Here is a 24,007-nt window from a genome sequence, read left to right on the forward strand (position 1 = left end):
ATATATATATATTTTCTCTATTTAGGGAGGAGGCCCCATAAGTATAGAGCTTTTAGGTTAGCATCCATTCTTGAAGAGTGAGGTTGCTAGCCCCATGGCTTCGACTTGATCCAAGCTGACTTTGGTACCCATTGACAGCTGGGTCGGTTGGTATGCGGCAGAGCCGAGGAATTGGCCCATGGACCTAGCAATATATGAGCCAAGTGCCCTACCACTGAATTTTTGTAGAGCCACTTGAAGGACACTTGGTAATTATCTCAACATTTTAATGTTTGGTAAGGATAAAAGTTCTATTGTCCTTGCATTTGAATTCATTTTTATCTATTTATTAATTTATTAATTTATATTTTCTGTTTTAATAAGTGAGATCTTTTCTTTCTGTATTTCCGTTTATCTCCTCTTACTTTTTCCTATGAACACCATACTCTTTTGAATCTTGAATTTCAAGTCAGTGGCCTCTGTGGGCTTGTTCCATGTGAATAGGTTTCATCTTCAGAACACTAATAATAATAATAATAATAATAATATCATATATCAGTGAAATATTATATGATTAATAAATAATGGAGATCTCTTAATAACTTTTCAGGAGCTAAAAGTCAGAGGACGATCCAAGACAGCATCTTTGAGCCTTGCAAAAATATAGAATGAAAACGTTTTTTTGTTTTTTTTTTTTTGTAATAGATGTGTATATATGCATTGAAATATCTTGTGATTATACTTGATATACAACAAAATATGGGATGTCGTTCAGTTAACTTTTTTGCCAATGCATAACGATGACATGTTTGTTGAAGAATGCAACCTCATCTTTTTTTTTTTTTTTCCTGATTTGTTTTCAGTACGGTACTCGTCTGCGGTGATCCAAAATATGTCGTAAGTATCAAATGACATTCAGATCCTTCATGCAGTGACCGCAGAACGACAAAGAAGTAGCTGTGATTTCAAGTTACTTTGTCTTGCCAACAGAGGAACCCCCTTTTTTATTTATTTATATTTTTTTTTATTCTCGTGATGTCAGACGGAGATTAGGACCAACCCTAAATCGTATGAGGGTCGTCTTAACACACACACACACACACACACACATATCTTTAAGACCTGCTGCAAATGCATAAAACAAGTTTGCATATCAGGGAGTCCTGATTATGCACTGGCAAGGCTCCCGCCCTTCTGCGTGCCTCCTTCCCTGTATCACATAGGACAATGTCGCAGGCCGGCTGCCTGTCACTCGAAGTTTCCTACGAGGGATTTGTGTTTTGGGAGCGGGAGCGGTCAAGGATCGGTTGTAGCTAATCGGGAAAATACGAGTCCTTCGAGTCCTTTCGGCGGGACGGTCCCACACGGAAGGGTTCATCTAGTCGCGCCCCTAAATGGATAGAATGCAGTCAGGAGTATCACATGAGGTCGATCCCCTCCCTGTTCCAGGCGGAGATATCCTGGAAGGTTCTTGGAATTCGTGGACAGTGGCCATCGCTACAAAGAACAGCCAGGACCAGGAAAGGAAAGGCTGTTGTAACTGTAACGCCAACAACAGCATCAACAACAGTAACAGCAGCAATCGCTCCGAACAGCGACAACAGCTACAAAGAACAACGACAACTAGGAAAGGAAGGGCTGTCGTAACTTTAGCACCAACAACAGCATCAACAACAATAACAGCCAGGAAAGGAAAGGCTGTTGCAACTGTAACGCCAACAACAGCATCAACAACAATAACAACAACCTTTTCGAACAGCAACAACAGCTACGAAGAACAACTACAACCAGAAAGGAAGGGCTGTTGTAAATGTAACACCAACAACAGTAACAACCAGGAAAGGAAAGGCTGTTGTAACTGGAACAACACCAACAACAGCATCAACAACAATAACAACAACCTTTCCGAACAGCAACAACAGCTACAAAGAACAACTACAACCAGAAAAGGAAGGGCTGTTGTAAATGTAACACCAACAACAGCGTGAACAACAATAACAACCAGGAAAGGAAGGGCTGTTGTAACTGTAACACCAACAACAGCATCAACAACAATAACAACCAGAAAAGGAAAGGCTGTTGTAACTGTAACACCAACAACAGCATCAACAGCAATAACAACAACCGCTCAGAACAGCGACAACAGCAGCACAGAATAAAGATTATTATTATAATAATAACAGCGAGCCAGATTGCTCATACCTCGCGACCAGCAGTGTACTTTGATCATTTAAAAGATCGTCATTATCCCTGTTGGGGGGTTTTGTACTTGGGACTGGCTTTCATTACCGATTTTCCCTTTTTATACATTTTCCTTCCTCTCATTTCCTCGTTACGTCGGCTGTTAACGTGTCTGTTAAGGTGTGAATGGCGGATGAAGACTTGCAAAATGCCATTCCGCTATTCATGAGAATAAGCGAGGACATCAAAAAAAAAATATATATATATATATATATATATATATATATATATATATATATATATATATATATATATATATATATATATATATATATATTTATATATATATTTTATACACACACATGCGTACATACATACATGCGCACATACATATATAGTTAACTCACAATCACGTGTGGGACAGAAATAAATTTCTGACTCAGATCGGGATCGAACCCAGGTCTTTCAATTGGAAGGCAAGGGCGCGGCCAACTGAACGACACAATTGAAAGACCTGGGTTCGATCCCGATGTGAGTCAGAAATTTATTTATATTTATTATGTTATATGATTTAGTTATATATATATATATATATATATATATATATATATATATATATATATATATTATTGTGTGTGTATTACATATATATATATATATATATATATATATATATATATATATATATATATATAGATGTGTGTGCATATATATATATATATATATATATATATATATATATATATATATATATATATATATATATATATTTATATATGTATATGTATATTATATATACATACACACACACACACACACACACATATATATATATATATATATATATATATATATATATATATATATATATATATATATATATATATATATATATATATATATATTAACTTTATCACATACACAATTGTTCTGTGCATTAGTAGAATTACTAAAGGACCTCATTCAAACTGGATGGTATTTAATGGAGTTTTTATTCAAAGGATTTACAAGCTTTCTTGGACAAACAGTGTTATTATCAAGTATCCGTACGGATACTTGATAATGTGGACTGTTTGTCCAAGAAAGCTTGTAACTTTTTGAATAAAAACCCATTAAATACCATCCAGTTTGAATGAGGTCCTTTAGTAATATATATATATATATATATATATATAGTAGGACACTCTCCTGAATTCTCAGACGATCTAAGTCTAGGTGGGTGCGATATACATAGCTTCGGCTGAAACTAACTGAGCATCAGTCGATCAAAGGATTGAATGCAGTACCTGGTAATTGTTATTTAACTGTAGTAAGCTGCAACCAGACGTGTTTGCCTGAGACGTAACCGAGTACAGGACTTTTCCCTGAAAAAAGCGGAACGCCATATCTTAAAAACTAACCATAGAATTTTCTTGAAAATAATCTCATTATGTTTCCCACACCCAAATTACCGCGGAGGTTACTAATCTATACCCAACCAAACCCAACTTAACCTAACCAAACCTAACCTAACCTAGGGGTATGGTAAAAAAACCGGTGTTGGCTGAATACTATCATACATCTCAGGAATTTGCCAACCGAACTTTTAGAGGATCATAGGGTCAGTTACATTATCCGTTAAAACCCATTAACGTTCTTGCTTGATTGATTCAGTTAGTTAAGTATGTGCGTGGTAGTTAGTGGAGTGCAGTAAGACGTAGTTGGGTTGGAGAGGAGCATTAGAGGCCTTGCAGCTTCATCATGAAATACGTGCCGCAGGCCAAGAGACTAATAAGTATTAAAGCCAATTTTTATTTTGGGGAAAGGGCACAGGTGTTTATATATATATATATATATATATATATATATATATATATATATATATATGTATATATATATATTTATATATATATATATATATATATATATATATATATATATATTATATATATATATATATATATATATATATATATATATATATATATATATATATATATATATATATATATATATATAAATGTATGTACTCACACACACTCACACACATATTCATATACATATGTTGAGAAGAAATAGATCTGTGAAATTTATGGGGTCATATAATACGTGCTGCCTAGGAAAAGGATAGCTAAATGAAAACAAGTAATAAATGCGCCGAAGTTTCTACGGCGCAATCGAGTTTTCTGTACAGCCGCTACAGCGTATAATCAAGGCCACCGAAAATAGATCTACCTTTCGGTGGTCTCAGTATAATGGTGTATGAGCCTCGGCCCATGAAACTAACAAAGGCCAGGTGGTGGCCTATCCTATATCTTTGCTAGAAGCACGATTATGGCTAACTTTAACCTTAAATAGAATAAAAACTACTGAAGCTAGAGGGCTGCAAGTTGGTATGTTTGATGAGTGGTGGATGGATGATCAACATATTAATTTGCAGCCCTCTGGCCTCAGAAGTTACTGAGATCTGAGGGTGGGCAGAAAAAAGTGCTGACAGAATAAAGTGCGGACGGATAGACAAAGCCGGCACAATAGTTTTCTTTCACAGAAAACTAAAAATAAGGAAGTAAGGTGTATAAATCATTGTACTTGGCCAAACTGAAGGTAGCATAAAAGTGATAAAAGCACTAATGAGAGCAAAAACTTTTAAGAACCAAAACAGATATGCCACGTACGATGAATGTACACCTGGACTTTGGACCAGGGAGTAATTTAAAATTTATTTTTAAGTGTGCAAAACTAACTGTAGTACATGCACCGCGTGTGGTTGCATAATATTTTTTTTTTTTGCGGAGATTGTAAGTTATACAATGAAAGATAGCACAATTGTACAAGAGGTACATGCGCGCGCACACACATATATATATACAGTACACAAATATATATACACAGTTCTTGTACTCTCATTCATCATGTCTACATATATTACCCACAGTGTAATTGCACGTATCAGTCCTTAGTCGTTAACACCATCTGCAGCAACACAATATTATATAAATAAACTTTGTAAATGTGACATACAATATATGTACAATTATTTAATATAGACACACATGTATATATATATATATATATATAACATGAATGCACATATATATGTGTATGTTTTATAAGTGTGTGTGTGTGTGTGTGTGTGTGTTTGAGAGAGAGTGGGCGCTCTCTCTCTCTCTCTCTCTCTCTCTCTCTCTCTCTCTCTCTCTCTCTCTCTCTCTGGGGTAGCAACAAACAAAGCATATGTGCTATGGCAACGCCGCCAATGGGTTGTGACCTTAATGCTTCGTAACTTTGTAACACTTGCTTTGAGGCCACGAACCGACGGCGGGAAGTGATACAGAATGGTTAGGTGGGAGATAGTGTGAAATGGCTTCACTGATGCGATTTTAATTTGGGGTAATGGCTTCTGGTTTCCACTGTTTTTTTCGTCATTTTATGGTTTTTCATTCTCTTTTAACCACGTATTCATCATTCTCGGTTTCCTCTCTTTCAGTCCATGTTCTTATTCGACTTTTTGTTTCTTAGGGGCCCAATGTTCTCATGGATTTCATTTGTTTATCTTCTTCAGTCTTCTGTTTGTCTGTTTCATTTCTTCTCGTTCTTATTTATCATTCTTAGTTTCTTGTTTCATTCCATATTCTTATTCGGCTTATTCTCTTTTATACCTCAGCGTTCTCGATGATTTCATTGCCGTGTCTTCTTCACTCTTCTGTTTGTCTGTTTCATTTCTTCTCATTATTTATTCTTTACCCACTTATCATTCTTCATTCCCCTTGCTTATCTTCTTCTCAAGCCATAACCCTCCACTTATTACCCTCATCTTCATTGCCCTTTTTCTTCCCCTTCTCTCGGTTGGTAGGACAGAGTCCAGAGGCTTACACCAGGTTCCTTGAACTCTCATACCCATCGATAATTTACCTCACTCGCTGCCCTCTGTGGGCAGAGGATTATAAATTCAAATTGTAGACGGTGTTCCCTACATCCTGTCTGTGCATAGTTACTCCATATCATTAGGGCTCTGCTTTACCTATTGAATAAACCCCTACTTGTTGCTAAGGCGTTTTCACACTACGTTTGCCCTTTTGAAAGCCATATGGAAGATGAGATATTTGTTATCTATCTGTCTATCTATCTATCTGTCTATCTCTCTATCTATCTATCTATCTATCTATCTATCTATCTATCTATTTATCTATCTATCTATCTATTTGTCTATCTATCTGTTTATATATCTGTCTGTCTGTCTGTTCTATATCTGTATCTATCTATCTGTTTGTCTATCTGTCTCTTTATATATCTATCTGTCTATCTCTATCTATCTGGCTCTCTGTCTGTCTATATATGTTCCTATCTGTCTGTCTGTCTATCTGTCTGTTTATCTATGTATCTATCTATCTGTCTGTCTATCTATCTATCTATCTATCTATCTATCTATCTCTTTGTCAGGGAGACAGTGATTGATGCCATCAATAACGAAATGTAATTAACTTATTAATTAACACAAAGAAATCTTTCTCTATATCTTGTCTCCTTAAGAAGTGAAATCAGTGATTTATAGGTAAAAACCAAATTAACTAAATTAATTAACAGAAGGACCTATCTATCTATCTATTATCTATTATCTATGTATCTGTCTATCTATCTATCTATCTATCTATCTATCTACTTCCTAGAAAAGTGAATCAGTGCTTCGTGCCATCAATAACAAATTGCGGTGAAGTCAGATGTTGTGATTTGAAAACACAAATGATTTAGTGAGTAAGCCAAAACAATCAAGGCCTGAATTGATTTAGTTTCTGTTTTTATTTATTTACCTGTGGCGTTGCTGACCTTTAGCGCTGTCAGGCCAGATAGTAATTTTGCCGCTTTGGAACTCCTTCTCCGCTCATGTTTTCCCAGATTCCTAAATTCCCTCCTTCAAGGGGCTCGATCGTCGCGTCACGCAGAATTAAAACCCATCCTTTTTCCTTCCCCTAGGGTTTAGTTTTCTGAAAAGAAAACTGTTGTGCCGGCTTTGTCTATCCGCCCTCAGATCTTAAAAACTAATGGGGCTAAAGGGCTGCAAATTGGTATGCTGATCATCCCCCTCCAATCATCAAACATACCAAATTGCAGCCCTCTAGCCTCAGTAGTTTTTATTTTATTTAAGGTTAAAGTTAGCCATAATCGTGCATTGGCAACGGTATAGGACATGCCACCACCCGCCGTGGTTAAAGTTTCATGGGCCGCCGCTCATACAGCATTATACCGAGACCACCGAAAGATAGATCTATTTTCGATGGCCTTAGTTATACGGTGTACAGAAAACTCGATTGCGCCGAAGAAACTTCGGCGCATTTTTTACTCGTTCTTCTTTTCTCCCGGTTTGGTCTGGTTGGGTAATGGCATGAAGTCGTCCAACCAAATCTTTAAAAAAGGATGAGCATACTGAGTAGCCTTCCTTGTCGGCCTCCTCGCGAAATAATGGAAGTCGGTACCGTAGACGGCTCTCTCTCGCCACCAAATTCGACATCTTGAGGTTTGGACGGCAAGGCGATTCGCTGGGGCCATCATTTTGGTTGTCACTGCGTTCCCTACATCCGGCCATTATCTGCAGAAGGGATCAGAGAGAGAGAGAGAGAGAGAGAGAGAGAGAGAAAGAGAGAGAGAGAGAGAGAGAGAGAGAGAGCTGCCGTCGGCCCCTTTGTGTATGGGTCCGCTGAAACCGAATTACGCACACACATGCCAAAGACGGTGTTTGCACGTTCTCAAGTCCTCGTGACCTTGTGAGAACGGCTTTGTCGGGTGGGGCAGGAGGAGGAGGAGGAGGAGGAGGAGGAGGAGGAGGAGGAGGAGGAGGAGGAGGAGGGTTGTGCTCAGAGGAGGGGAGGGAGGGAGGGAGTAAGTGAGGTAATGAGGTTAGAGAATATAAAGGAAAGGGCAGGATATGGAGAGGCACCAGAAAGTGATTAAAGAAAATATAAAGAAGAGGATGTAGAGAACTTTTGGCGGAGTTGGTGATGTAAGAGTGGATGTTTTTTTCTTACCAGAGAGAGAGAGAGAGAGAGAGAGAGAGAGAGAGAGAGAGAGAGAGAGAGAGAGAGAGAGAGAGAGAGAGAGAGTGTCACGAAAACTTGCTACATAATATTATGTTCCCACTTTTATACACTTACAGTGAAATCTAACTTGTAGAGCCTTTTTTACCATAGAGAGAGAGAGAGAGAGAGAGAGAGAGAGAGAGAGAGAGAGAGAGAGAGAGAGAGAGAGAGAGAGTCATGAAAACTTGCTACTTAATATTATGTTTCCAATTCTATATACTTATAGTGAAGGCTAACTTGTAGAGCCCCTTTTTTTTACCATAGAGAGAGAGAGAGAGAGAGAGAGAGAGAGAGAGAGAGAGAGAGAGAGAGAGAGAGAGAGAGAGAGAGTCACGAAAACTTGCTACATAATGTTATGTTTCCATTTTTATATACTTATAGTGAAGTCTAACTTGTAGAGCCCCAAAATTTCATAGAGGAAAATTTAAAACTTAGAGCATTTAATTTAAACAATGAGAATTCCTAAAGTAGTACGATTTAGCGAAAAAGAGCAAATAAAACAAAAAGAAGAAAATAAAATGGAATGGAGAATTATCAAATCTTTATCAGATCTTGCTCTATACTGACCTATACTGCTCTATACTGATTAGTGAACCAATGGATTAAACCCATTGGTCCGCTAATCCGTTGCAAATCCTTAGGCCACTAATCCATAAAAATGATGTATTAAGCTCCAAGTTTCCATAGAAGGAACAATGATGTGGCTACAGCACCATTTGGTTGGTTGGTTGGTTAAGCCAGAAAGATTCTTAAGGGTATAAAAGGTCTGGTTTGGACCTCTGGACTCGCAAACACGGTCCAGCCATGTGCAAAGAGACAGGCTTGGCCATTTTCACAATATGAATAATGAATGACTAGGATTGACCAATGTGAGTGAATGATGTAGGAGTTAATAACTGAGAGAATGATGAATGATTTAATAATTGAGTGAATAATTGAATGAGTGAGTTGATTATTGAGTGAATAATGAATAAAAGAGTTGATAGTTGAGTGAATAATGAATAAGTCAATTATTGATTGAAGAATGAATGAATCTTCAGTAATTGAGTGAATAATGAATGAGTTGATAATTGGTTGTATAATGAATGAATGAGTTGGTTATTGAGTAATAGTGAATGAGTTAATAACTGAGTGAATAATGGATGAATGAGTTGATAATTGAGTGAATAATGGGTGAATGAGTTTAATTATTGACTGAATAATGAATATGTTAATAATTGAGTGAATAATGAGTGATTGGGTTAATAATAGAGTGGGTAGTAAATAAGTTGATAACTGAGTGAATAATGAATGAGTGTGTTAATGACTGAGTGATAATGAATTAGTTAATAACCGAGGGAATAATAAATTATTTAATAGATGAGTGAACAGTAAATGAGATAATAATCGAGTAAATAATAAAGTTAGTTGATAACTGAGTGAATAGTAGCTGAGTTAATAACTGAGGGAATAATAAATGAGTTCATAATTGGGTAAATAATAAAATGAGTTAATAACTGAGTGAATAATAGATGAGTTAATAACTGAGTGAATAATGAATGAGTTAATAATCGAGGGAATAATAAATGATTTAATAACTGAGTGAATAATGAATGAGTTAATAATCGAGGGAATAATAAATGATTTAATAACTTGAGTGAATAATAAATGAGTTAATAATCGAGTGAATAATAAATGATTTAATAACTGAGTGAATAATGAATGAGTTAATAATCGAGGGAATAATAAATGATTTAATAACTTGAGTGAATAATAAATGAGTTAATAATCGAGTGAATAATAAATGATTTAATAACTGAGTGAATAATGAATGAGTTAATAATCGAGGGAATAATAAATGATTTAATAACTGAGTGAATAATAAATGAGTTAATATCGAGTAAATAATAAAATGAGTTAATAACCGAGTGAATAACAAATGAGTTAATAACTGAGTGAACAACGTCTTCCTTCAAGCATTATTGCCATGGAATCATCACATACGGTAGATCGGCGGAGGTCACAGCTGTACACTGACTCCAGCGAAGTCAGGGACCCTTTATCTGAGTCATTACATGACGCAAATGGCCCAGAGGAATACAGGAAGAAGTTGAAGAAGAGTACGCAGGCTTTCAATGTGCATACATACGTGCGCACAAACATGCGCACACATTCTGCTAGGAACTCGCCTCCTCATACCTAAGGACGCATGCATTCTTTCACATAAGCGGCCCGCAAACGGTTTCGGTTGGTGGGCTGACCCAACCACCGTCTTATACGGATACAAGCAACTGCACTTTCATTGCACTTAATTGGCATATGCATGCGTACGCATACGGTTTTTTTTAATATGATAGTCTTTTGTTATTTCTCGAAGATGGGTAATTGTTTACGTAACAGAATAATGTATAACTGAATCACGTAAATATGTAAAGGACGACAGTCGAAAGGCCTCGTAGCTCCTTTGTTTCTCTTTCCTTCTTGGATTTTGTCTTTATTTATAACAGAATGATGTTTGATATTATTGAAAATGGGAATGTTTTACATCAAGTTATGAAAAATGAATACAATGATGTCTAAGATGAAAAATGTGAATCCCTGTTTAAGACTTAATTTTTTCTTGTCGCAGTGTTGTTCAATATTAACAATGTAATTTTAGGAAAAATTATATTGTTTTAAATTTACATGATATTCTTTTGACACGTGACGATTTTCAAATTTATGTCGGTGGTTCATATAGCGAATCAGAACAATAGAGATTAATGTTGACATATTTTATAGAATTATTTTTCAGATCTGATGATTTATTTGTAGACTATTTATTCGACAATTCGTGGTCATGGCAATTTTCATGATTCTTTGATGATTATGTGACTTTTGTTAAAATTCTTTAATTATATTTCAAATACAGTTTAAGTGGGATTACAACCTCCATTTTTAGACGAAAAGATTCCTCTCATTTTTACTTTTCTGTAAAAGAAAAGTATTGTGCTGGCTTTGTCTGTCCGTCCGTTCTTTTTTCTGTCCGCCCTCAGATCTTAAAAACTACTGAGGCTAGAGGGCTTCAAATTGGTATGTTGATCATCCACCCTCCAATCATCAAACATACCAAATTGCAGCTCTCTAGCCTCAGTAGTTTTTATTTTATTTAAGGTTATTAAAGTTAGCTACAATCGTGCTTCTGGCATCGATGTAGAATAGGCCACCACCGGGCCGTGGTTAAAGTTTCACGGGCCGCGGCTCATACATCATAATACCGAGACCACCGAAAGATAAATCTATTTTCGGTGGCCTTGATTATACACTGTACAGGCTGTACAGAAAACTCGATTGCGCCGAAGAAACTTCGGCGCATTTTTTACTTGTTTTTTAGCATTAGTACAATTTCCGTCAAGGAACAATAATTGCATTTTTAATGTCAGTGGTCTCTTCAGTGTTTGCGACCGTTTTGTCATGAAATCAATCAAGAAATTCAACCCGATAACGAGAATTCTTCAAGTTGAATGGCAGGTTTCTTGAAATGAAGTGGAGTATTCAGTTATTCGTATGTTCCTGGATCATATACTTGTTCGTTATGATTCTTGATTCACTTGGTAGGTATTGCTGATATTCCCAGATTTTCGTAACTCTTACTTTGTCTTTATCAACTTTTATTTTTTGTTGATGACTTTGCTATGGCTTGCTTAATTTCTGTCTCATATCTCTCTCTCTCTCTCTCTCTCTCTCTCTCTCTCTCTCTCTCTCTCTCTCTCTCATTTAATCCCCGTGTTCTCCGCATTCTCTTGCTCTCTGCCTCTCTCTCCAACTGCATGCATGGTATACACACACACACACACACACACTTCATTTCTCTCTCTCTCTCTCTCTCTCTCTCTCTCTCTCTCTCTCTCTCTCTCTCTCTCTCTCTCTCTCTCTCTCTCTCTCTCCATTTGGTCCTCGTCCTCTCGGTATTCTCATGCTCTCTGCTTGTCTCTGTAAGTGCATGTATGGTACACACACTTCATAACTCTCTCTCTCTCTCTCTCTCTCTCTCTCTCTCTCTCTCTCTCTCTCTCTCTCTCTCTCTCTCTCTCTCCACGTGTATGGCACACAGGATTTATCAGGCTCTAGGAACTGGACACCATATGGCCCCAGAACTTTTTGAGTGGGGCTGAAAAAACATAAACTGCCAGATTACTTCGTACCATAAGGTGGATCCGGCGGACTCCATATTGTTTAAGCTGAAGTGTGCATGAATGTGGAGTTCATGGCCCCAGGAAGGAAATCCAATTTATTCTTCTTTAGGAGTTCGGTGAAAACTGATTCAGATTAAAATAACTCATATCCAATACAGTTCTTCTAGAAATAAAGTGATTGTTGTTCAGTAATATTTTATTTTTAAGATTTTGTGTGGGTGTTGATTTAGAATAGGACAAGTAATATCAAATAGTCTTTTGACATTTTGTGAATGTTTATGTAGGATAAGGTAACTGAAGAGCAATAAAGCCTTTATTTAGATATTTTTTTAATGTATTTTTAGAACTGAAACCCAATTAAAACTTTTAATGTTGAGTTAATATAAATTTGGATTTAGGTTCCTGAAATCCAATGAAGTCTTCGATGCTGTAATGATTGAGGTGACTGAAATCGAATGAAGGTTTAAAGTTTCTATACGTGGTTGTGAATGAATATATAGTTAAGAAAGAAAATGGCAATTTTAAATGTTGTGTGAATGTTTGGAAAGATCGGACTAACAGAGTTCAAGAGAATGCATGTGGTGGTGGATTAAAGAAATATTTACAGGTGTAAGGGAATATTAGTTTCGGAGATGAACATCGAGAAATAATTCGAGGGATGAATGGACCTTTTAGTTTTCTGTAAAAGAAAACTATTGTGCCGGCTTTGTCTGTCCGTCCGCACTTTTTTCCGTCCGCACTTTCTTCTGTCCGCCCTCAGATGTTAAAGACTACTGAGGCTAGAGGGCTGCAAATTGTTATGTTGATCATCCACCCTCCAGTCATCAAACAAACCAAATTGCAGCCCACTAGCCTCAGTATTTTTCATTTCATTTAAGGTTAAATTTAGCCATAATCGTGCTTCTGACAACGACATAGGTTAGGCCATCACCGGGCCGTTGTTAAAGTTTCATGGGCCGCGGCTCATACAGCATTATACCGAGACCATCCGAAAGACAGATCTGTTTTCAGTGTCCTTGATTATACGCTGTAGCGTCTGTACAGAAAACTCGACTGCGCCAAAGAAAGCTCAGCGCATTGTTTACTCGTTTATATATATATTAGCGAATATCTTCTGTACTGTCGGAAAAATTTTAATGAGTTATTCTTATCAACGTAAGTCAACTTTTATATCGAAGGTATAGGATAGGATTTAAAACGTTGCCGTAGTCTAAGTAATATTTATCATATAATTAGGCGAAAAAAATTGTTTGTATCCTAAAACGGAATGATAACATTCAAGTGATGGTTCGAATATTTTCAGACAGTTTATATAGAGTTTTGCTAGGCCTCCAAGGAGAACTGTATTTTTGCATTCAGTGAGGGGATAACAAGGCCGAGGAACCATTTTTGGAGGGGTAGGGCGTCCTGGGACGGGCACGGTTAGGCTCAGTGCTTGATTGCTGTTCAAGTTAAACCTCAAGAAGTAAAAGTACAGGCAAACTAGAACGAGACAAAATATTGTAACAAAGGCAAATCCCCACTACTACTACTACTACTACTACTACTACTACTACTACTACTACTACTACTACTACTACTGCTGCTACTGCTACTACTGCTTCTGCTGCTGCTGCTGCTCCAGAAAATGGGAGAACACTACTATGAGGTCGGAGTTTTTTCTGCCTAGGTTTACCAAAGCTCCCTTGAAATAGGGGTGGCTTCACAAAAAAGCAGTGAAGCATTCACGGCCACACGCAACCTTCTGCAGAAGGAGAAATGCACTGCCTATGCAAAAAAACTCTAGCAGTTCATCGACCCACCTGACATTTACCGAGTTATTTATACTTATCTTGCTCATATTTTAAATCTCTTCTAAGTCTATTTATTCTTCATCCACTTAATACTTTCGAATCCAACTCCCAGTTCCCAAAGAGGCAAAACCACCTCCAAGTGCCTTGTTTCATCTCTTTGGTTTCCTTTCGGGTGCCTCAGTTCCCTTCAATGTGGACATTTCTCTTTTTACACCTTGTGCAAATCTCCCTTTCCTTAAGTACCTCACCTGAAACTAACTACCAGCATGTAAAAGTTTGCTCAGATGAGTCAAGCTTGCGCGGTAGCTCGACATTTTCACGGGGATATTTTGACAGTCCAGCAGGATTCACTTCATAGGACGTTCATTCGATTTTGTTACGTTAATGAAAGTTTGGGGAACCATGCAACACTGTACAAGAGTGGTTCTCAATCATTTTTCAGTGACGGCACCCTAACTGATGTAATCATTACCGTGGCAGCCTTCTTCACCATCCCACCATATCGCATGAATTAATTTCTTTTTTGATGAATACAAGTATTATCCATACTCAGACCAAAATCAGCTCACCGTACATGCAGAAATATACTGCACAAACAAAGAGCATATCAGAAGAATTAGATAAGTATAATTAGAGTAGACACACTGATAATAATTATATGAAGACTTCTGCAAACTTTTTTATTTTTTACAAGTGTTCATTGAGGTGATTTAGCCAAGACAAAATTCATGACAATATTGCGGCATCCCTAGGCACTGTCTGTGGACCCAAGGGTGCCACGGCACCCAGTTTGGGAATCACTGCAGTGTACAACGTAGCAGATTCTGTACCACTTCTGGCACTGAGAAGTATCAGGATGCAAGAACAAAATAATAACTGTATAATGAAGTTTTCATCAGTGCGTTATTTTATTCATCATCAACACTTTGCACACTGCCCTTTCCTGAAATCTTTTACTCTGCTTGTCAAAGCAGCTTACTGAGCCCTTGCTGGCTTAAGACCCAGTTAATCAGACAGTAAAATGTCATCCTGTAGTCTGGGATATCCATCAACTGTCGCGTTTATTTATTCTCTCTTTGCCCTCTTAAAATGTGCAAGCTAGGCCTGACGAGAAAAAAAAAATGTCAAAGAACTGGTTCAGGCAGAATACTGGACGATCTGCAGCCGACAAAATAGGGAGGTGGAGGTCCTTGACGAGATGTAGCACCCTCGCTCCGGCCTCAGAACAGTCGGTCTTTTCATTGGGAATCCCTGCAAGAAGAGGCTCTCCTCTTACTTACTCTTTAGCTTCCTTGCTCCATTGTGACCCGTTGCCGTTGTCTAAGGGTTTTGGTGAGTTTCAGGATTATCTGTGTTTTCATGCTCCAAAGAAGAGAGCCTCTGACGCACCAGCCCTGTCTTGATTTTGAAATGAAGAAGAGCATGAATGCGTGAGTTCTCCGTGCATTCATTAAGGCCGTAGGGTTGACGCCCATTCATTATCTGATGGTTAGATTCCTATAAAAGTTAGCAGCCTAAGGTCTGCATCCATCTATTCTGTCTTACACAGCAACAGAATAACGCTTCATGAAGAGTTGCTTCAGCATAAGCAATCGGATAGGCTTGACGCATTTTCAGAAACTAATGACCTGATTCCGGCTAACTATAAAACAAAAAGAACTATAGTATAGCTATGCTTGACGCATAAACACACAATATTACTGTATAAAGCGTTGCCTTCGATCGCAAAAGCCGTCAAGAGACTCGAGGTAGCAGCAAGCACAGGAGAGAAAACAGTCTCCCAACCAGTAAGAGCAGTACAGCATACCATGTGTAGCACATGCGACAGTTTTGCCCTCCGCCATCCTGGTAAGACGCCCACTCGACTTACGTCCCCCCATTCCATACCCCGCCACCCCCCCAAATCTCCCCAGGTCACTCCCCAGGTGCTTGGTGGGTTAGCCGGTTCGAATGTAAGGAGCGTGCAAGCAAGCAACTGCCGGCCGATCGGAGATGCTTGAATACAGCTTGCTAGGGTGAAAAAAAAAAAAAAACTTGAAAATCAAGGTCGTTTTATTGAACGACCTGCCAGCCAGGAGTCTTAGCCCACCTCGAGGTGGTTAGTGGGTTTTTTTTTTTTTTTTTTTTTGCATCTAGATGGTCCTCCGTCAGTCTGTCTGTTTGTCTTTAATGAGGCTTCGACGTGGAAGAGTACCTGCACGAGTTATGAATAGGCAATTACTCGTGAGTTTCCTGGCGTTAAATGTATTGTCGGCGTCCCTATTTGGTCTTAGCTCAGTTGGCTGCAGCGTAATTACATCTGCCGCTTCGTGCAAGTGTGGATTCCGCTAATATCTAATTTTGTTTCGTGTTTCCGAACCAATTTCCTCCCAATTTGCGACATGATTTATATGTTGTACTTTCGGCAGTTCATCCTTGATTCATTAGTTGCTAGCTGTGTCATAAATACTGCTCAGTTATCTCTCTCTCTCTCTCTCTCTCTCTCTCTCTCTCTCTCTCTCTCTCTCTCTCTTGACTACACGTATTATGTCGGCGTGTCATAATTCTGAAGACAGTTGAGTTAACCACTTAGCAGCAAGTACACTTTTATTCATTTTAAATGATGGTCCGAGAAACTCTCTCTCTCTCTCTCTCTCTCTCTCTCTCTCTCTCTCTCTCTCTCTTCTTAATTTTGTCTGCATGTGTGTCAGTGTTTCTTGATTTTGAAGATAGTTTACCGCTGTCAAATATGTCAACTTGACATGAAGTACAATTTTATTAATTTGGAATGATGGTCCGAGAACTCTCTCTCTCTCTCTCTCTCTCTCTCTCTCTCTCTCTCTCTCTCTCTTTTTCTTAATTTTACCTGCACGTATGTGTCAACGCTTCGTAATTCTGAAGACAGTTGAGGTTACCGCTGTCGAATATGTCAACTTGACATCAAGTACAATTTTATCAATTTAAAATGGTGGTCCGAGAACTCCCTCTCTCTCTCTCTCTCTCTCTCTCTCTCTCTTATATATATATATATATATATATATATATATATATATATATATATATATATATATATATATATATATCTAATCCTGTAACATTGATGGGGTTAGAATTCGGTCAGAGGGTAAATTTACCGTTGTAACCTGTCGACAAGACTAAAGTTTCTTTGCATCGTGATCGTCCTATCTGCCCCAGGTCCTGTGCTGTTTGACTTTTCCCAATTATTAGTTTGCTTTTGGTCTCGTCTCACTTCGCTCTCCAGCTTCTCAAACTTTTACTCGCTTCATTTTCACTTGTCATTTAAGGATGAATTCATCGGTGGATTCTTATGAGTGTTTGTGACGTCAGTCCCAGTGACCATAAATCAGTCAGTCATGAGACTGTATCGATATAACTCGGTGAGTTCGTTAAACTAATTTTTGGTAATAATAATAATAATAATAATAATAATAATAATAATAATAATAATAATAATAATAATAATAATATTAGTTCTCCGATGAAATGGACTAAGCAATAAGTTGCTCATCCTTCGTGTGCCATGATTATTTTGTAATGAAACTTGGCAGATATCTTTCTTTATTATTAGGCTTTGCGGAGACCCAGTAACACTATCTGGTCAGATCTGACAAGGATTAAAAAATCTCACTGATGAGATCTGGTAAATAAGAACTCTTAAATAGATCGCTTGAATATTTGCCAGATCTCATAAAAGACTTTTTGATTCCTTGTCAGATCTGACCAGATAATGTTCTTGGGTCTCTGCAAAGTTTAATGATAAAGAATATTTACCAAGTCTTTCCCGGAAGAATAACCAGCGGCACATAAAGGACGACCTACTTAAGAATGCTGAAGTCTTCTGATGTTTGATGAGACCTGGGAAAGGTTTAGGATGTTCTCTTTATTTGATGAGGTTGAGTCAGGATTTTAAGGGGTCTTTTGATGAGGTTTGACTAAGGTGTAAGAGAGTATCTGTCGATTTGTGAGATTTGGTAAAGGGTTAATGGTGCCTTTTGTTTGACGAGGAAGGATTGATTTTGCTTGACAGGTTACTTTCTTTATGAGAACTGATCAAGATTGAATGGTATGTCTCACCACTGATGAGAACTTATTTAGATTTAACAGGTTGTCTCTTCCTTGATGAGAACTGATAAAAATTTAATGTCGTCTCTTCCTTGATGAGAACTTATCAGGAACCTGTATGTTGTCTGGTTTTGCTCACTGGATGAAGAACTGATTGAAATTCAATAAATCACCTCTCCTTTGATGAGATGTTTTTAAGATTTAGTAAAGCACCTCTCCACTGATGAGATCTGAATAAATTTCGGAAGGTCTTATCTCGCTTGATGAGACGTTATGAAGATCCAGTGGCTCGTCTCTCTATAGATGAGAACTAGGTAAGATTCATTAGGTCGTTCCTTTCATAATGAAACATTATTAAGATTCAACAGGTTGCCTCTTTCTTGATGAGAACTGTTTAAAATTCAGTAGGGCGTCCCTCCCTTGGTGAGAACTGATTAAAATTCAATAGGTCGTCTCTCCCTTGATAAGAACTTACCAAGATTCAAAAGAGTTTTGCACCTTGATGAGAACTTAGTAAAATTCAGTCAGTCGTCTCTAGTTTGATGGGGATTTATCAAGATTCAGTAAGTCGTCCCTCTCTCTTGATAAGAATTTATCAAGATTCATTAGTTCTTCCCTCCCTTGACGAGAACTTATCCAGATTCAGCAGATCGTCTCTCCTTAGATGAGAACTAATTAAAATGTAACAGTTCGTCTCTCCCTTGAAGAGAACGTATTAAAATTTCACAGGTCGTCTCTCCCTTGATAAGAGTTGATGAAGATTGACGATGTCACCTCCCACTTAATGAGATCTGATTAAAATTCAAAATGCCAAGTCTCTCTTGAAAAGACATTACTGAGATTCAACAGATAGTCTCTTCTCTGTTAAGTACTGATAGAAATCAGTAGGTCATCGCTCCCTCGACTAGAATTGATTTAAATTTAATTGATCTCCTCCCTTAGCTGGGAATTGATTCATATTTTACTCAGTGGTTTCTCCCTTGTTGAGAACTAGTTCTTAAATTTTTTAGGGGAACAGATTGAAGTTAAGGAGACGTTTCTTTCAACTGGGAAATTAGATCCTGAGAAATGATTTTTCATTTGACAGAACTAAGCAGTGAGAAGTAACAAGTGGACACGTTTGAAAGTGGTTTGCTGTAAGAAAAATACACGATCTCTTCCTGTTGATGAAGCTAGTATTGGGGGCCAAGTTCATTTATATGGAAAATATTGTCATGTAGCTTCTATCTAATAGAACAAGATGATTTTGTCTTCCTCATGACGCATGTAGCTGTTCATTCTTTTCACCCCTCCTCCTCCTCCTCCTCCTCCTCCTCCTCCTCCTCCTCCTCCTCCTCCTCCTCCTCCTCCTCCTCCTCCTCCAGCACTGAGAAGATCGTTCAAAAATGTAGAAGTACATCTAACATATGCTGACATAGGAGTCCCAAGATGGCGTCCAGCTGGTCGTGTAAAAGTTGAATGAATTCATTGGCTTAATGCATACCAACGGTAACAACGACTAAGCATCAGGAAACAGTTCAAGAAGTCCTCTTACAGCTGTTGGTGAGGCTTAAACAAGATCCTGGTCGTCATTTACCAACACCCAGATAAAGAGAGATGGGGGTTTTAGACCCTGGCGTTCATGAGAGCAAAAGTATGTTAAATATTACATTCACGATTCCTGTTGTTATTATCTTCTTCGTTTTAACGTGTCTTTTCCCATTTTTATATGGGGTAAGCACGATGCCTTCTTTTGAAGGACTTTGATTTGGCGTTGGGGTAGGCCGTAGCCTCGATCGGCTTGCCCTGCCTGACATCGCTTAGACCCCGGTAGCGAATGTGTACATGTATCGTACCAAATCCCCAGCTCCCTTTCTCCCAGCAGCGAGGAGAACTGAGCGGATAGGTCGACAGTTCGAGACGGGTGAGGTGTCTTTTATGTTTTTAGAAGATGTTCGAGTGGCTTTGTTTATGTGTGTATTAGTCTGTAACACCCATTTGCTTTCAGCAAACCTATCCGTTGATTACATAGATAATCCGGGTGGTGTCTACACGGATAGCAAAGTGTCCGCCTCTCTGACCGGACGGCTGCGATTTGAACCCGTGCCACAGACCTCTTTAGATATTTGCGTTAATATGCAATTTTTGATAATTAAATGAACCAAGTAATGGTAATTCACCCTTTATTATTCCTCCTCATTCTTTTAATTTCTCAAACTATTCCACATTTTCGTTTTTCCTTCTACCTCATGAACTTTCTTCACCTTTCTCCCCTTATTCTTATCCTCTTCTTTTTCTTTTATGCAAAATCCTCATTTCGTAATATCCAGTTATTTTCCTCCATCTTTGTTTTCAGTTTCTTTCCCCGTCATGTTTCTTTTCTTTTCCTCGCCATTTTTTTTTTTTTATTAAGTCATGCACCCGTTTTTTCTTTTTTTTTTTCTTCCTAACACTCTATTACCTTCAAGCTGCTCTTTCAAGCCTATGTGTATAAGGCCTATGGAATTCACATTCAAATCTAATCGTGTCGCAATTATTATTATCTTTATTTCAGACCAATTGATTTTAGTTTTCTGTAAAAGAAAACTATTTTGCCGACTTTGTCCGTCCGCACTTTTTCTGTCAGCCCTCAAATCTTAAAAACTGCTAAGGCTAGAGGGCTGCAAATTGTTATGTTGATCATCCACCCTCCAATCACCAAATATACCAAATTGCAGCCCTCTAGCCGTAGTAGTTTTTATTTTATTTAAGGTTAAGCTTAGCCATGGTCGTAAGTGTGGCAGCGCTTGACCGCATCTAGGGAGCAACTGAGAACTGAGTGGTCGTATCTCAGGGTTCCATACAGCATTATACGCTGTACAGAAAACTCGATTGCGCCGAGGAAACTTCGGGGCATATTTTACTTCTATTCTTTAGCAAAAAGGTTTTCCTATAGATTATGTTAGACCTAAGCACATGTTATTCTATTGGATTCCAGAGTTTGATTTTTAAGAATTAACCTTTCGCAGAGTCGAGTACATGTCTAGAGAGGCAGTAAATGGTGCTACTTTGGCTTCTTATCTACACCGAGGGGCTAGTACTAAACACGGTGTGGCTTGTTATCTACACGGGGCTAGTACTAAAAACGGTGTGGCTTGTTATATACACCGAGAGGCTAGTACTAAACAGGGTGTGAGTTGCTGTGTACACCGAAGGGCTAGTACTAAACACGGTGTAGGCTTGTTATGTACACCGAGGGGCTAGTACTAAACACGGAGTGCCTTGTTATCTACACCGAGGGGCTAGTACTAAACACGGTATGGCTTGTTATCTATACCGAGGGGCTAGTACTAATCACAGCATCCCAAGGAGCTTCCGCCATCTTTAGTACTAGCACCTCAGAGGTGAACTTGAAAATAATAATAACATACATACGACTTAGAAAAAATGTAATTAAGATATTAAAAAAATTTTCTGTTAATTATATTCTAGCGATAAACGGTGTAGATGAGCATACCAAAATAGATTCATGACGCGTAGATAACAAGCCAAAGCAGTAGCCAGTAAAGTTAGAATAGGTGCCTTAACTCTATAAAATTCACCACCGCTATAATAATCTCTTCGGAGAGTTATGAGAAACAAGACTAACCCTTCCATTTATAACCCCTCCGATTAAAATTCATCGCTCGGTTGTAGTGGTTCCCTTCATATATGCTATGTTTTCTTTTTATTCAGGTCTTTTTTCTTTTTTTATCGGCCCAATGATTGGTGAGCAATTAAATCGATCAAAACCCCTAAAATATCGCTGTCATTCCAAATAGATACGAGCTCAGCCACAGCAATCCCTGTTGTTCTGATCATACATCAGGCAAATCCTATTACATTCTAATTGGTGCATCCAAAAATCTCCCGTAATCATGACATGCAACGCAGCTAATGAATATATTTCCTCTCCGTATTCTTTCGGCTCGGTTGTCATTAGGGGAAATTACAGCCACATTGCAGTGTTCAAACTCTCTCTCTCTCTCTCTCTCTCTCTCTCTCTCTCTCTCTCTCTCTCTCTCTCTCTCTCTCTCTCTACCTGCGCAACGTGTCAAAGCAGCAACGCTTTGGTAGATATTATTCGTCTTCCTCTTGATATTTTTTATGACGTCGATTCCAGCTTCTGAAGAGACTTCTATAGTGACGGTCGATGGCTCTCTCTCTCTCTCTCTCTCTCTCTCTCTCTCTCTCTCTCTCTCTCTCTCTCAGATTATTTGTATAGATATTCCACCTCTCGATCATTTTACGACGTCCGTAGCGAGATAGTTCTGGCGAAAGGGGATTGGCAAATGTGTTCGTTAAAAGGAGCCCAGGACAGACGCCACCACATGGCGCTTGCTTGTAACACCCAAGGCTAGAACCAACCAACCAACCAACCGCCCGCACCGAAGCCAAATTACTTAGCGGCGATGTTCTATAACAATGGGTTATTTTATTTACGGGTCCGAGGGAAAAAAGGGGAGCTTCAGATAGCCATTTTCTAATTAACTTGTGTAGTACAACTTCCTGGAGGGCTCCATCTCCAGGAGTGTGACTCGGGTCGCTTGCTTTTGGGATGGTTCGAGGTTCGTCACCCCGGTATGGAAGAAGAAGAAGAAGAAGAGGAGTAGGGGTTGGGGGAGGAGGAGGAGGAGGATCAAAGGTTTCCCGCCAGTGGGTCTTCCTCGGCTGTCTGTTCTAAACAAGTGTCATGTGTCGCGATTCTAAACGGGATGGTTCTCTTCCTTGCGCCGTTTGAGTGGTTACTTTTATACGGGAACGCTGAACTGTTTCACACACCGCTGTCAAAACGACGGAAAAACAACAGAAGACGGACCCGTCCATCGTTATTTGAGAATAATATTAAATCGTCACATTTTCCGGAGCGAAGGTTATTTTTGAAGGATTTATCAGAATAATGTATAGGCCTACACACTATTTCCTCCAGCTTGAATTTAGGACATTCTTTGGTCCACATCCGGTTGTTTACAATGCACAGTGGACGAAAGAAAGAATAAACAGCAGAAATTTCGTAGCCTTGAAAACAAACCTACTCATACAGTATTGGTAGTGTCTGAGTGATGCAGTACTTGGCTCGGTAAGTTCCTCGTTGGACGAGTCGGTAGAGTTGTGGGCTAGCACTCGCTAGGCCCGAGTTCGAGTCTCCGGCCGGCTAATGATGAATTAGAGGACTTTATTTCTGGTGATAGAAATTCATTTCTCGCTATAATGTGGTTCGGATTCCACAATAAGATGTAGGTCCCGTTGCTAAGTAACCAATTGGTTCTTAGCCACGTAAAATAAGTCTAATCCTTCGGGCCAGCCGCGGTGCTTGAGTGGTACAGTACTAGGCTCATATTCGCGGTGGTTGAGTGGTACAGTACTTGGCTCAACGAAGGTGAGGTTGGTACCCACGTCTTTTCACTGACCAAACCAGACGCTTGTACCCAGTTACAGACAGGTGGCCTGGTGACCGGTATGTCGGTACCAGTCCACGCACCAAGAAACGTTGAGCTAAGTACTGTACCACTCAACCACCGCGAATATGAGACTAGTACTGTACCACTCAAACACCGCGAATATTTTGTGTAGGTTTGTTTTCAATGCTACAGAATTTCTGCTGTTTATTCCGTCTTTCGTCCACTGTGCATTGTGAACAATCAGATGTGGACCAAAGAATGCCCTAAATTCAAGATGAAGGAATTTAAGCAGGTCATTGCGTGCATAGACATCTGCATGTATATGTAATGCTTATTCGGATGTTCGTATATTTTATACATCTATGGTATTATGACAGTATATATAAATG

At 38.6% G+C, this 24,007-nt stretch overlaps 1 protein-coding gene across 1 annotated transcript; it reads left to right on the forward strand.

Moving 5' to 3' along the window:
- The first annotated feature begins 1,206 nt into the window (after positions 1-1,206).
- On the forward strand, positions 1,207-14,011 carry LOC136841986 (E3 ubiquitin-protein ligase DDB_G0292642-like). The gene is made up of 3 exons (XM_067109390.1): positions 1,207-1,285; positions 1,429-1,963; positions 13,876-14,011. Exons 1-3 carry the CDS (start codon positions 1,207-1,209, stop codon positions 14,009-14,011), a joined length of 750 nt encoding a protein of 249 aa, XP_066965491.1.
- Positions 14,012-24,007: the final 9,996 nt, after the last annotated feature.

Source organism: Macrobrachium rosenbergii, chromosome 9 (assembly GCF_040412425.1).
Source record: "Macrobrachium rosenbergii isolate ZJJX-2024 chromosome 9, ASM4041242v1, whole genome shotgun sequence".
NCBI lineage: Eukaryota > Metazoa > Arthropoda > Malacostraca > Decapoda > Palaemonidae > Macrobrachium > Macrobrachium rosenbergii.